Here is a 14,306-nt window from a genome sequence, read left to right on the forward strand (position 1 = left end):
CTTCTGTCGAAGAACTCGAAATGTCTTGAGTTTTACGTTTTATTCATTTTTTACCCAAATTACCATTTAAACGTTTTTCAAATTATAGTCGAATGCCACCGCCCGAAATAAAAATTGCAAAAGACGCGAAAATACACGTTTAGACGCGTTTTTTTTTTCGTTTTAGCATATTGACAAAATTTAAAATAGTTTTTAAAATCTTAAATAAAAAATGAAAACATATAATACATCGACATCCAGTTTTTTATACAAAAAGAAAATATCATGCTAACATCAAGAAATATCTTTTGGCCGCATGCTGACAAATTAACAAGCTTCATCCATTAAAACATTTCATGCAGTTTTGGTGATAAAAACGCAATTTTTCTAAAACAAAGGTGATATTTTATGACCATGATATTCACATATAGTTTATCTTCTTGATGCAAGCTAGCTATTCTTTTATGGAAAACGCTTTTCAAAATTAGAAAGATTATACCCATTCTGGAAACATGGTAATTGGGTGAATTTTCTCAAAAAGGTAGGCTAACATTGAAAATTATCTTAAAAAACTTAAACACTTGATTTTGGCAATTGTTATGAAAATTTAACAGAGGTTTTCCTTGGGTATTAACAAAAAGTTTGTCATCTCATAAGACCCAAAAAAAAAAAGACGTACAAAAAATAATTGGAAAAATGAAATTATCAGTTTTCTACTGATTTTCTTACAGGAACATTAATGAGAAATTAAATAATTATTCCAAGCGTTAGGAGCGAAAAAAAATCAGAATGTATTTTTAAAATAATGCTACTTGTGATATTCTGGGAAAATGAGTTTTGGCAACATTCTCAAAAAGTTTGTGATAAACTTTTTTTTGGGTAATACTGCAATATTTTGAAAATTCCATCAATGTTTGTCATCATGATAAAAACACAAAATGACCAAGTTATCTGAAGGCGAAGAAGAAAGATGTGGTGCTCAGTCAAATTGGTCATTTCTCGTTCAAGTCTCCTCATGGGAGCAAACGTCAGAAGAGAAGTGGCAGCCACGGATCAAACCAGACATAAACAACTCTTCTACGGTTTTACCTGTAACAGAAATTGACAACAACTGGGACAATAAATGAATATTGCTATAGTTACCTGCTTGAAAATCGATGGAAGAATTTGTGGCTGGCTTAGCACAATAGTTCCTAATGTCTTTGCCAGTGGCCAAAACTGGACCACGTCCTGTCAAAAAATCATAACAAGAAGATTCTTGACTTCTAATTTTCTCAAAAGAGGCAAGTTGTTGATGAAAGAAGTAACATTTTAAGATCTTGACAGTTTTCTGTGGATACAAGTACCTGCAGAAATGGATGAAGAACTGGATCCCCCAGTTTCTGCATGAAGTTTAAGAAGACAACAAGTATAAATGTAATCAGAAAAATGAATTTTCAACAAAACGCAAACTGGCTGAAAGGCTTTACAAGTTCAGCCAGAAAAGAAACTGAAATTCGATCTGGGAATGTTGAAACCTTCATCGACTGGAAATTGACATAGAGAAGTTCATTTGTGAAGCCAGGAGACACATTGGCATCTGACTGTGCTGACATTGCTCTTTGAAAAAGCCAAGATGAGCTCAAATTTGGCTGCAAGTAACAGTTCAGACTGGAAATGATAACTCAAGCATCAAAGAAAGGAATATCTCCAAACCAAAGTAGGATGTTACAAACCATATATGGATTCAACAGTGATAAACTGGCCTCATCCAAGAAATCGCCACTTAATGCTTCATAAATACCTTATGAAAAAACAATTACAATGAATTACCAGAGGCCCAACAACAACTGCACGGTGCAAGAAAGTTGCATCATTCTAAGCAAAATTCTGTTATCATCTTACCATATGATACAAAAAGGAAATGGAAATTTTAGTTCTGAAAAATTTTATTATCATGATACAAAACAAAAATTGCATGTGAACAAGAGCAACAATGACAAACATAAAGCTCAAATTCCTGAATTGGTTATAAACTGATCTGATACTCAAAACTTTATAATGGCATAGAGATCTATATACTAAGTACTAAGTGATACCGGATGCAAGTCTGTTGAGGTTCCGAGTGATGCTACAAAAACCACCAAAGGAAACTGGAGACTGCATGCCACTAGCATCACCAACCTGAAAAAATAGCAGTATCAAGAGCTAAGAATCAAGCATCAAGTGAGTGACATTACATGCCCGCTAAGTGACAGCTGAACTGAGCATTGACTTAGTGGACACAAAAATGTTACATATCAAGTGACTCCAATTATGTCAATGTGTCTGGCAGAATAAAGACTAATACAGTCAATAGCTAGCATCTAAAACATATTCACCAGGCCAAGATTTCAGTTCATGCATCATGCACAGATGAGCTTTTCAAGCTTCTTAAACTTGACATGGCTAATGATGTCATACACATCTTACCTGCAATATATGACTAACTGTGTATGAATGGCAGAGTTGATGCTAGCTTCCTGAAAACTAAAAACAAATTCTTTTATATCTCTTTCCAAGCAAAGAAAGAAAGAAGTTTCTCCACATTGATGGCAACGAATCAAAAGATTAAGCCTGGTGCCAAATTCTGTACTCAAGAAGTTGCATAGAAAGAAAATATTTCAACATAAAATTGTGAACATTCTTCTCTAGTGAAGTAGTGGCTAGCTCAATCTAAAGTTGGTCCCTCATCTGAGAGAAATTCAAACTTAAGACCTCAGATAGACTACCAAGTATCAACCATACCAAATCAGTATCAAGTTTTTCACATAATTAGAGCTAACACCACAGCTAACAGTTATATGAAAAACAGCGATGCAAAAGCAATCTGAAGGTTGCCTAAAAGATCATGCAGCAGAACATAGAATAAAAGAAAACCATTTTCAGCCATGACTTCAAACAAAAATATATATATATCAGAAACAACAAATAGGATATTTGCCGAAATGATGAAGCATCTTCTAGTAGAAGGAGTGGGGAGAGAGGGGAAGCAACGGAAGCAAGACAGTGGAGCTATAGTAATGATCCTACATGAAACTGCACATTGAAAGGAAGGAAAAAAAAAAGAAACTCAGGCTATGACAAGCAAAATTTGTCTTTTTAGAGGAAGCACATCATCATGATTTTGTATTTGGAATCGCACAAAATAAAAATCAGCAAAATTGAGATTTTACCAAGTTCAACAATATATGTTTATCTGTAATCTAAATTACTATCAATAATTCATGCATAGATGTCTCTTGAGAGACTGAACTATTATCAATAATTCATCATTGGGCAAATTTTAATAGAGAATTTTAAGAGAAAAAATTAAATATGCTTCAACATCGAGCAAATGATAGAAAGATTAGGATACACAATATAAGAAGTAAAGAAAAAAATTCATGTAAATAAGAAAAGAAAGCAAACAACTTGAGTGATTATTCATTAGCAAAAGGACAGTAACAGATCACAAAATGGCATCCAAAGCTTTGGAAACAAAGTACATGTCACCAGGTGGATACTTAGCAAGGATGCTATCTGCATAAATAATAAAAAATGAGGTAAATCTGAAATTTGGTTTTTGATGATGAATGAATTCACACCTGTTCCGGTAAGTAGGAAAAATTCCAAAAATGACTCTCAATATTTCAATATCCTCAATATCTTCTCCCTGGAAAACAAATAGTTATCAATGATCATAGAACATAAAAGATACAATTTCATTATTATTAGAAACTTGAACAGAAATGTGGAGATATGAGCCCATGCAAATTAGCAGCATACGATATCTCAACATGACATACAATCTAATAAAATGATACAAATGTAAATCATTGTAAAAAAATTTATAAGTTCCAACACAGAGCATTAGAATGAAGAGGATTGAGGAACAACTGTGATGGCAACATTGTAGAACTGTTACAACTGAATGCTCAGAAGTTTATGGGAGAGTATTTTAAGTGATTTGCATGAATTTTTGCTACTAATGATGAAAAAAATGTGACAATATGAATCATTACAGTGAAATAACTGAATTTCACTAATCCTAGGATTGCACATTCATTGATGGTTCATGCGAGAAGTGTAACTATTACATGTGATTTCCATATTTGGTTGACAAATTCTGGACTAATAAGCGCTGCCCCTGTCATTAGCTTGTAGAAGAAGAACTTTACGTGGTTAAAATCAGGAGAGCCACATGAGAGAAACTTCTGTCACATGAATGTCATAATACAAATCATCAAGTATGTCAAAGGAACCGCGAAGGAGCGAACTTTTTTTTTTTCATCATCACCAGAATTAGTTGCTTATACTGGTGTTGGTTGGGAGGAGATATAGAGTCTTTGACATTCAAAAATTGTTTTTGTGTCTTTAGAAGATTCTCTCATATTAAGGAGACATGAAAAGCAAAAAAAAAAACAAGTTTCTTCTTCTGCAAATGCAAAATATAGACCATTGGCTTCTACAACAATGAAAATTGTCTGGCTTAGGCAACTATTTGAAACATATAGTACACCTGAAACTACACGCAAGATTATATTGTGAAATAAGAGCTTGAATTATATAGTCTGGAATCATACCTTTAATGAGCAGACAGAACATATACAGATGGATCACCACTTTGTCAAGGAAAAGCATTTGAGGAGGTCCTAATAATAGACATTTAACAACTGGTTTTGTATCTTTTTAAGAGATCCTCTCATACCATGGAAATGCAAGAAGCAGCAAAAAGTTCCTCTTTTTTAATCTTCTATAGACGTAAAATGTAGAGCATTGACTTCTCCAGCAATGGAAATTACGTGGCTCGGGAAACTATTGGAATATATAGGAATACACTTGAAACTACCCACCAGATTATGTTGTGACAATGGAGCATTATTTATATAGTCTGAAATTGTACCTTAAATGAGTGGACTTAACATATAGAGATGGATTATCATGCTAGAGAAGTATTTGAAGAACAGTCCATCTACCTTGATCTACTTTATGTGGCTTCAGAGTTTCAAATTGCAGAATGCATTTGTATTCTACATTCCTTAAATTTCTCATTAACTGTTGGAGTACATAACTACATATCTCAATAATGTACTTACATATATTGTTAGCTAGCCAACAGATAGCTGGCCCGCTTCTTGTGTATATGTTAAGGAGAATTCTCCCCCTTCCGCTCATTGTTTTCTTCAGTTGTTCTTCTTTGAATAATATTCAGTTTCTCATTTCTTAACTGTGCGTTAGTGCACATTGCGAGTTTTGTCTAATGAGGCTCTTTTGAAACTTGAAGTTATAGATTTGAGCTATTTAGCTCAGTAATGCTGGCTGCTTCAGGGTTTTAAGCAACAGTTAGTAGCTTAGCTGATTCATTAGCATGACTGGTGGAAATAGAGTATGAAGCCATAACATGTTTAGCAAATTGACATACATCACAAGATATCATGGACAATTCCAAACTAGAACATAAATAAGGAAATAACTGTTTCAAAACACCAAAAGGAAGATGTCCAAGGCGTTCATGCCAATAAAAAAACAACTAAAGACAATCCTCTCGCTTCTTCTATGTTCGATACAAGCCTTCAGACATCAAACCAAGTCCTGCAAAACACAATGATTGGCAGACAAAATGAGTTCACAATTCAGCACTTTTGTAATTTTGCTAACTGACAAGAGACTCAATGGAAGATGAGGGCCCTGTAGGGCACCATGCACTAAAAATTTGTTTAACAAAGAAAGACTCTCTTTTCCTGTGCCATAGAGGCAAAGTAACCATCGATGATAAGAGAAACACGTTCATTTCCTGATAAGAGCTTATACTCATAGAAGAGCTTAGGATTGTCAGTTATGTTGTGGGTGACACCACTGTCAACAATCTATTCCCCCATACAAGAATTACCTTTTTCTCCATAAATGGCGAGAGCATGGTTAACCTTCACATCATCTGACGTAGGTAAGCACAGAGTTCATGAATCTGTTCAGCAGAAATAAAGGTTTTCCCTCCACTAGAGTTAGTAGCATCAGAAGTAGGCTTTTTTCCATTTGAAGACCACCGTCGACTATTCTTCTTTTCAGGATGCAAGTCCCAACAGAATTCCATGGCGTGACCAGTCTTCTTGCAATGAGTACACTTGCGAGGAGGTGGGACATCTCCAACAGGGGCATAGCTAACAAGGGCAGATCCTTCATTATATGAGGTGTGATTCCCCTTTCTCTCAGTGATAACAAGGTGTCTTTGCGCTTCAGCCTCAATACGAGAGTAAACATCTTCAATATTAAGCAGTTTTTCATAATTCAGGATTTGACTTCTTATACTTTCAAAGTCATCATTCAATCCTGATAAGAATAAAAAAACACCATATTCTTTCACTCCTTAGCTAAATGATGCACCTAGTCTTGGGGACAATTCCAAGTGTCATCTAAGTAGTACACAAGTTCCTCCCACTTAGATTTCAAGGCTGCATATAGTCTTGGGGACAATTCTAAGTGTCATCTAAGTAGTACACAAGTTCCTCCCACTTAGATTTCAAGGCTGCATAAAAATCTGCCACAGAGAGTTCACCTTGCTATAGAGCATAAACATTCTTCATCAATTGATACACTCGCACATCCTTCTTCTTTTGGCCATACATCTATTCCAAAATAACCCACATATCTTTCGCAGTCCTCTTGTGAAGAATGAGAGGTTGAATATCAAAGAACATGGAGTTGACAATCAAAGTCTTAACTTGGTTGTCCTCAAGAAACCATGTGTCCCAAGCAACATTAGTCTCGACCGATTCAATCTTCCTCCCTTTTATATAAGCAATTCGGCCCTGACCAGCAATCCCCATAGTGATCGCAACAAACCATTGAAGATAATTTTCCTTGGTGAGGCGAATGGTAGTAATTTGAACTGGAATATTTTCAATTCTAGAAGCCCCAACATCAGCCTATTCAATATTGACAGTAGAGGAAGAAGATTCTGTCCATGATCAAGGTAAGCACTGCAGCGAAGAATGGCAGAAAAAAACACCAAGGTACACGATGGAGTTACTAGCAAAGGTAGAGACCAGGCGCAGAAGTGGCGCCCATAGGCTACGACAGCAACAAGGGAGGCAGACTTGAACAAAGAGGTTGGGCGATGCCTTGGCGACAGTAGAGAAGGCAAAGACTCAAGTGGCAGTAGAATAGAATGCTCAGCCACAAAGAAGACAGAACAAAGCATTACATGCGACAACAGATGCTGGACGACGGCAGATCGCAGACTCTGTGTGACACTGGGCGACGGGTGAGCAGTGGTCAGCAACGAAAGAAGCTACAGAGCATCAAAAAATCAGGTGACAAAAGACTGTGCAGTAGGCAGAAGATGTGGAAGAAGTTGTCGTCGATCAGAGGAGGTCACTTGCTGGAACAGGCGACACAGCAGGGAGCATCGTATGTCGTCTGAGAGCAAGGAGCGTCGTCTCGGGAGAGAGCAGGCAATCGCAGATCAGACAGCAGCACCAACAGCTATCGACCCAGGCGGCAGCTGAAAGGAAAGGCTATCACTAGCGACACTGGACGTTGGGGCGTAGGAGCGAACAAGCAGTCGTTGTAGCAGGACGCGACAGTGGGGAGCAGCGGCAGGGAGCCTGACAGATCATGGTGCCCCCAAGGCTCGACGGTATGACACAGCAGCACTTCGGGCCGAAAAAACAAAGCAAAGAGAAGAACACTATGTAACATGGAAAATAACCCTCAATAAGAGGGAAAAAAACCACGGGTGAGGAGGACTGATGCCCACTAGCAGCCAGACCCTCTCTCTCTTAGAATATCATTCACACTAAAAGTTAGGGTTTACAATGACATAAGTAAAGCCTTAACAGAAACACATAGTGGACCGGGTCCAGACCCAGACCCGTATGCTAAAACACGTCAACACACCCCATAGCTAGCTTCAACTTAACAGCCATAAAGAACTATGAACCAAGATCTAAGGCATCATGGGCATAAGCGCAATATGGTCACAACTACTTCTTGAGATCTTACATTATTGAGCTACTCTAAAATTATTACCAATGGATGAGATTTACACAGACAAAAATGTCGAATATCGGTGGACTAGGCACTTTTTATGATAAACCAGCTATTGGATTTTTCTTTTGTGTGCAAAAAAATTGATTGTTTTGATTCTTAAATATTTATGAGATTCTGACTTACAATAATTCAGCATCTAAAACATATTTGTGTACCAAAATTAAATGATTCAAGAGTTTTTTTCTCTAATGCCAATTAGCAATTTTCTTGACAAACTGGGCAGCTAATGAAAACACTCGGCCTCATATGTGTGTGTGTGTATTGCATGTGCGCATGATACATATTTTTGTCAACATTTTTTGCTTCCATCAAACTTGTGGATGTAATTTTCATAGTTTATTTACTAAAAGTTATGCCTTCTACTAGATTTCATGCTTCAAACATAGTTGCAAAGATATACTTGAGTCCAAGAGGCAAAATCTTGTAATATTAAAAGCAATCTAACAAATCTTAGAAGCTAAGAGAATTGTGTAAAGAGAAAATTAGTGTTGAGTTTGTGCGCCCAAGATCGGGTCTGTCCAGACGACCCGATCCAATTCTTTTATATCCACACGCCCAAATATACTATAGGCGGTGGCATACTTGTAATTTTTTACATATTTTTGTACAAATTGTTGTAATCTGATTAGGTTATCTTAATAACCGTGATTAAGGATTGCAGTGTGGTTTTCACGCCAACTGCACTTTCTCTTTCATTGGCTTCTACCTTCTCTACTCAATCACTCTTGTTTCAGGCCGGAGAGACACAGATTTCTGGAAAATCTTACATGGTAAACATCATCCTCCGGTAAGTGGATTCAGTCCTGGCGTGATTTGCCCTAATTCCAGTATTTGCCCTAAATCCTATTTCTGGCGTGATTTGCCCTAATTCAAGTACTTGCCCTAAATTCTACCTCTGTGTTATCTGCCCTAATTCTGTTCCATTTAATTTCTACATCACATAATCTTAATCTCCTTTGTCCTAATTCTGTCCAAACTTCAAACCAAACCATTACACAAAATACCTACATGTTCCATTATTCCTCTTCGATTTCTGCTCTCATTATTCAGCCATGGAAACTCCTCTCTCTTATCCCCCAGTTTTCTCTCCCAACTTATCTCCCAAAAACTGAATCACAGCAACTATTTGACTTGGAAACATCAAATAGTCCCATTTATTAAGAGCCATTGCCACTATGGACATATCGATGGCACCACCCCAGCTCCTCCAAAGTGCATCGATCGTGAAGTGAAGAGGACTGTAGTGGCATATCAAGCTGTTGGGACTTCGGTTGGGACTGAGATCAGATTTGAGTATGAAACTCTTACTGAAAACAACCTTGAGTATGAAGTTTGACTGGCTCACGACCAGTCTCTTGTTGCCTACATTACTTCTACTCTGTCAGAGGAAATATTGGGAGGCGTTGATGATGATTTAACAGCCCTAAAGTTGTGGTCTATGCTTGCCACGACGTACTCTCAAGTATCGGAAGCACGATTTCTACAATTAAAAAGGCAGTTTCATGACATCAAGCACGGGACGCGTATAGTTTTGGAATATTTGAATGAAATAAAAAATGTAAACTACCAGCTTACTGTCATTGGACATCCGGTCAGCGACAAGGACAAAGTGCAGCAAGCTTTAAGTGGACTGGGAACAGATTTTGACATATTTTGCACAGCTTTGGAAGTTCTACATGTCCTCCCATCCTTTGAAGATTTGAAGACCAAGTTATTTCAGCATGAAGCTAGTCGTGTACAGCGATAGAACTTAATTCCTTCCAGCAGCCACAATGTACTTATTACAGGGACACACACACTGCAAGGGAATCGCACCCGTCCTTGGACTCCTTAGGCAGGAATGGGAAGAGGTATTCTCCCAACACCACCAGGCATGAATACTACATCTACCACGCCTAGAAGGGTTCCTACTTGCTTCTATTGCAACAAAAGGGGGCATGTAAAATCAGAATGTTGGTACAATCCTCGGAACAAAAATAACTAGATCAGGCATGAGAACAAGGCAGTAGCAGGGTCAGCTTGATCATCATCCGACTCAAATGCAATATCAAATATTTCAGCAGACGTCAGCAGCTTTTAATGACAGCCCTATCTAAACTCCACTTGAAACAAAATGAGCAAGGAGAATGGTATGTAGACTCTGGAGCAGTAGCCCATGTTACTGGTGACACAGGTAATCTCTCTAGTGTTTTCCTTTATTTAGATCAAGGCTCAGTTGTCACGGGAGATGGTTCCCATCACACAATATCGCACATAGGAAATGCACAAATATCTATGGGTCATTCTTCCATACCATTAAAGAATGTCCTTGTTGTTCCAAATGTCAAGAAAAATATTATCTCAGTGTCCAAACTTATTGATGATACTCATTCCTCTGTTGAATTCACACCATCTTCTATTTATGTCAAGGATGCTCGAACCAAGAAGACATCCGCTGAGGGCACTGGCAAAGGAGATATGTATGTCCTTGAAGAAGCTCCAAAGATGTCAAAACCTTACCTTTCAAATTCATCGTTTCCAATTCATAGTGAAGTTAATGTCACAGAGTATAATAAGCCGTCCATTTGGCACAGTCAGTTAGCTCACTGTAGTCAGTCTTTTGTTCGAAGTCTTATTGCAGACGGATTCTTAGATAAGTCCAGTCTGAATTCAGTTGGTGAGTCCAGCATGTGCTCGAGTCGTCACATCTGTAAGAGCCATGCCCTTCCGTTTCAATTAATCAATAAAAGAGCTTCAAGGTTTTTGACACTATATATTCCGATGTTTGGGGGCCCGCTCTAATTCCTTCTTCTTTCGGGAGTTGATACTATGTCATTTTTATTGATTCATATTTTCGATATACTTGGATCCATTTCATAAAACACAAATTAGAAGTTTTCTGCTTGTTCACTCAATTTCATGCCTTGGTTCGAAATAAATACTCCAGTGATATTGTGCATTTTCAATGTGATTGTGGCGGTGAATTTATTTCAAACGAATTTACTAAGTACTTACTAAATCATGGGATCACTAGACAATTCTCATGCCCGCGTACACTTCAGCAAAACGGAATTGCTGAAAGGAAACATAGGCATATCGTTGAAAGTGCACTCAGCATGATGCATGACACAGATTTACCTATGACATTGTGGACTGACGCTTTTCATATGGCTGTCCATGTTATAAACTGGCTGCCATTGGCTTTGCTTGATGGAAAATCACCATTCTTTCTATTACATAAGGAACAACCACATTATGAGGAATTGTGTGTTTTTGGATGTGTGTGCTATGTGCATATTGATAGTTTCCTTAAGAAACATGTTGTTTTGTGCAGATTTATGAGGTATGCAAAAAATTACAAGGGCTATAGATGTTACAATCCTAAAACGGGCGTGTGCATATTTCACGGCATGTTGTTTTTTATGAAAGCAGGTTACAAGATCCAAAGGCGCCTTCTGTGACACTGAATGATAAAAATGAGGTATATGATACTTGGTTACATGCTGAAATTTTAAGACAAGGGGTGGAAATGTTGTCTGAGCAGAGAGAGCAAGCTGTAGATAACCACTTTCTTGGACAGCCTGCCTTCATCCTCTCAGCCCAATGATCCACCTATAGATAACCACTTCTCAGGCCTGGTGTATTCCCGGCGGTCAGTCCCTCTGCAGCTACACACAAATCACAACTCGTTCGGCATCCTATTGACAGATGGGTGAGCTATAACAATTTTTCCTTAGATTTTCAACTTTTTATGATAGAAGTCAGCAAAAAGGTGGAACCAAAATGTTATCAACATGCGAGTAAGGAAAAATGTTGGGTTGAAGCTATGAATGAGGAAATGGCAGGCTTGAATGAGTGTCAGACTTGACAGATTGTTCCTCGTCCAGATGGTAAGAATGTTGTGGGCTCCAAATGGGTTTACAAAATGAAATATAAGTCTGATGGTAGCATTGATCGATATAAAGCTCGCCTTGTGGCGCGAGGCTTAACTCAGCAATACGGGAAAGATTATGATGAAACATTTAGTCTTGTCATCAAGATGAGAACGATCCGCGTAATTATTTCTCTTGCAGTCTCATATGCATGGACTCTCTATCAGTTGGATGTCAAAATGTCTTCCTTCATGGGATTCTAAAGGAAGAAGTATACATGGAGCAACCTCCCGGCTATGCTACACATGATCCTCAAAAATGGTTATGCAAGTTACACAAGTCTCTATATGGGTTGAAGCAGGCTTCTAGGTCATGGTTCGATCAGTTTTCTCATCATATACACAAGTTGGTTTTCTCTGAAGCTCTTTCGATCAATCATTTTTTATCTACCATACCGGAGAAACTATCACTTGGTTACTTATCTAAGTTGATGATATTGTTATCACTGGGAATTCTTCTTCACATATATCTTATGTTAAAGATATGTTGAAGCAAGAATTCAAGATGAAGGATCTTGGCAAATTACGGTACTTCTTGGGTGTTAAACTTGACAGGACAGATGATAGATTGACTCTTACGCAACACAAATATACTCTTAATATTTTGGCAGGGCAGACATGATTAACTGCAAACCCATAACTACTCCTAGTGTTCTCAACACCAAATTGATTGCCTCTGATGGAATTGCTGCATATCTCAATCCTACATTCTATCGCAGCATTGTTGGTATGTTACAATACCTCACTTTTACACGCTCAGACATAGTATATACTGTAAATCAGATCTCTCAATTTATGCATGCACCCACGGAAGGACATATGGATGCCATTAAGCGAATCTTACGGTATCTCAAAGCTACTCTTGGAGATGGACTAGTCTACACAAGATGTGTAACACCCCGGAAGTTTAGTCCCGTATCAAAGATTGTGAGGGGTCTTCAACGGCATATAAAGGGAGGTCATGAATGAGATGATTGTCCTGGTTCCTAGCATGTTTTTGGTTAGAGCCGAAACTGCTAGGAGGCGGGTTGGGAACCGCCGAACCAGGGGCCCAAGCCCAGGAGTGGGTCGGGTTGTTACAGTGGTATCAGAGCCGCTTCAACACTCGAACCTGGGGTCCCACATGCACGGACGCGTGTGCCTTAAGGGGGGTGGATTGTAACACCCCAGAAGTTTAGTCCTGTATCGAAGATTGTGAGGGATCTTTAAGGGCATATAAAGGGAGACCATGAATGAGATGATTGTCCTGGTTCCTAGCTTTTTTTTTGTTAGGGTCGAAACTGCTAGGGTGCAGGTTGGGATCTACCGAACCAGGAGCCCGAGCCCAGGAGTGAGTCGGGTTGTTACAAGATTCCCCAATGTTATGTTTGGACATCGCATTTATACCTATACCGATGCAAACTGGGCAAGAGATCCCGATTATCGATGATCAGTTTCAGGTTTTTGTTTTTTCCTTGATTCTAATCTCATTTGTTGGAGTAGTAAAAAGCAGCGTGCGGTTGCTCGATCTAGCACTGAGGCAGAATATAGAGCGATGGTTGTTGGGATAGTTGAAGCGTCATGGTTACGCCATTTGCTTGGAGAACTCAGCCTTCCTATTGTTCAGTCATCGTTTATGTGACAACCAAAGTGCGATAAAAATTGCCTTCAACCCCGTTCTACATAATGGCACCAAACACATAGAGATTGATCAACACTTCATCCGTCAGAAACTTCATCCGTCAGAAGGTTGAAGAAGCCAAGATCTTGCCTACTTATATACCCACCAGTGAACAAGTAGCTGACCTCTTCACCAAAGGACTCACAGGACAGCACTTCTCGGAATTGAAGAACAAGTTATGCATGATCAAATCTCATGCACAACTAGAGAGGGGCTGTTAAGTTTGTGCGCCCAGGATCGGGTCTGTCCAAACGACCCGATCCAATTCTTTTATATCCACACACCCAAATATACTAGGCGGTGGCATACTTGTAATTTTTTACATATTTTTGTACAAACTGTTGTAATCTGATTAGGTTATCTTAATAACAGTGATTAAGGATTGCAATGTGGTTTTCACGCCAACTGCACCTTCTCTTCCATCGGCTTCTACCTTCTCTACTCAATCACTCTTGTTTCAGGCTGGAGAGACACAGATTTTTGGAAAATCTTACAATTAGGAGAAACAAGAAGATGAACAATTTATTAAACAAATAAACAAGAATACCATGATAATGTTGTGATAATATGGTAAGACATACACAATTCTCAATAATTTTACTATTGTATTAAAATTCTAAGGGTGACAAAATTTCTAATCATGCAAAAAACTTCAGCTTTGTGTCTCATAAGATAGACCCATGTAGATCGAGAAAAATTGTCTACTAT

At 38.3% G+C, this 14,306-nt stretch overlaps 1 protein-coding gene and 1 long non-coding RNA gene across 9 annotated transcripts in view; both read right to left on the reverse strand.

Annotated features, from left to right (window-relative positions):
• The window catches only part of LOC116257203 (uncharacterized), a 64,210-nt gene that overhangs the window by 4,016 nt on the left and 45,888 nt on the right, over window positions 1-14,306 (reverse strand). For 5 of the 7 annotated variants that reach the window (XM_050078668.1, XM_050078662.1, XM_050078664.1 and 2 more), the window contains exon 8: window positions 1,123-1,209. The exons of the other annotated variants lie outside the window; for them this stretch is intronic. In XM_050078668.1, the coding sequence (XP_049934625.1) occupies window positions 1,123-1,209 (87 nt within the window). The remainder of the gene's footprint in view (window positions 1-1,122; window positions 1,210-14,306) is intronic. 7 annotated transcript variants of the gene reach the window in all.
• On the reverse strand, window positions 2,119-7,747 carry LOC126410210 (uncharacterized). Of its 2 annotated transcripts, XR_007573804.1 has the most exons (4): window positions 5,870-7,747; window positions 3,585-5,571; window positions 2,431-2,487; window positions 2,119-2,142 (listed from the first exon to the last, which is right to left on the reverse strand). It is a non-coding gene; the product is annotated as an uncharacterized LOC126410210 (long non-coding RNA). The 2 variants fall into 2 exon arrangements; XR_007573805.1 differs by lacking the exon at window positions 2,119-2,142 and having other exon boundaries at window positions 2,429-2,480.

The sequence above is a fragment of the Nymphaea colorata genome, chromosome 7 (assembly GCF_008831285.2).
Source record: "Nymphaea colorata isolate Beijing-Zhang1983 chromosome 7, ASM883128v2, whole genome shotgun sequence".
Taxonomy (NCBI): Eukaryota; Viridiplantae; Streptophyta; class Magnoliopsida; order Nymphaeales; family Nymphaeaceae; genus Nymphaea; species Nymphaea colorata.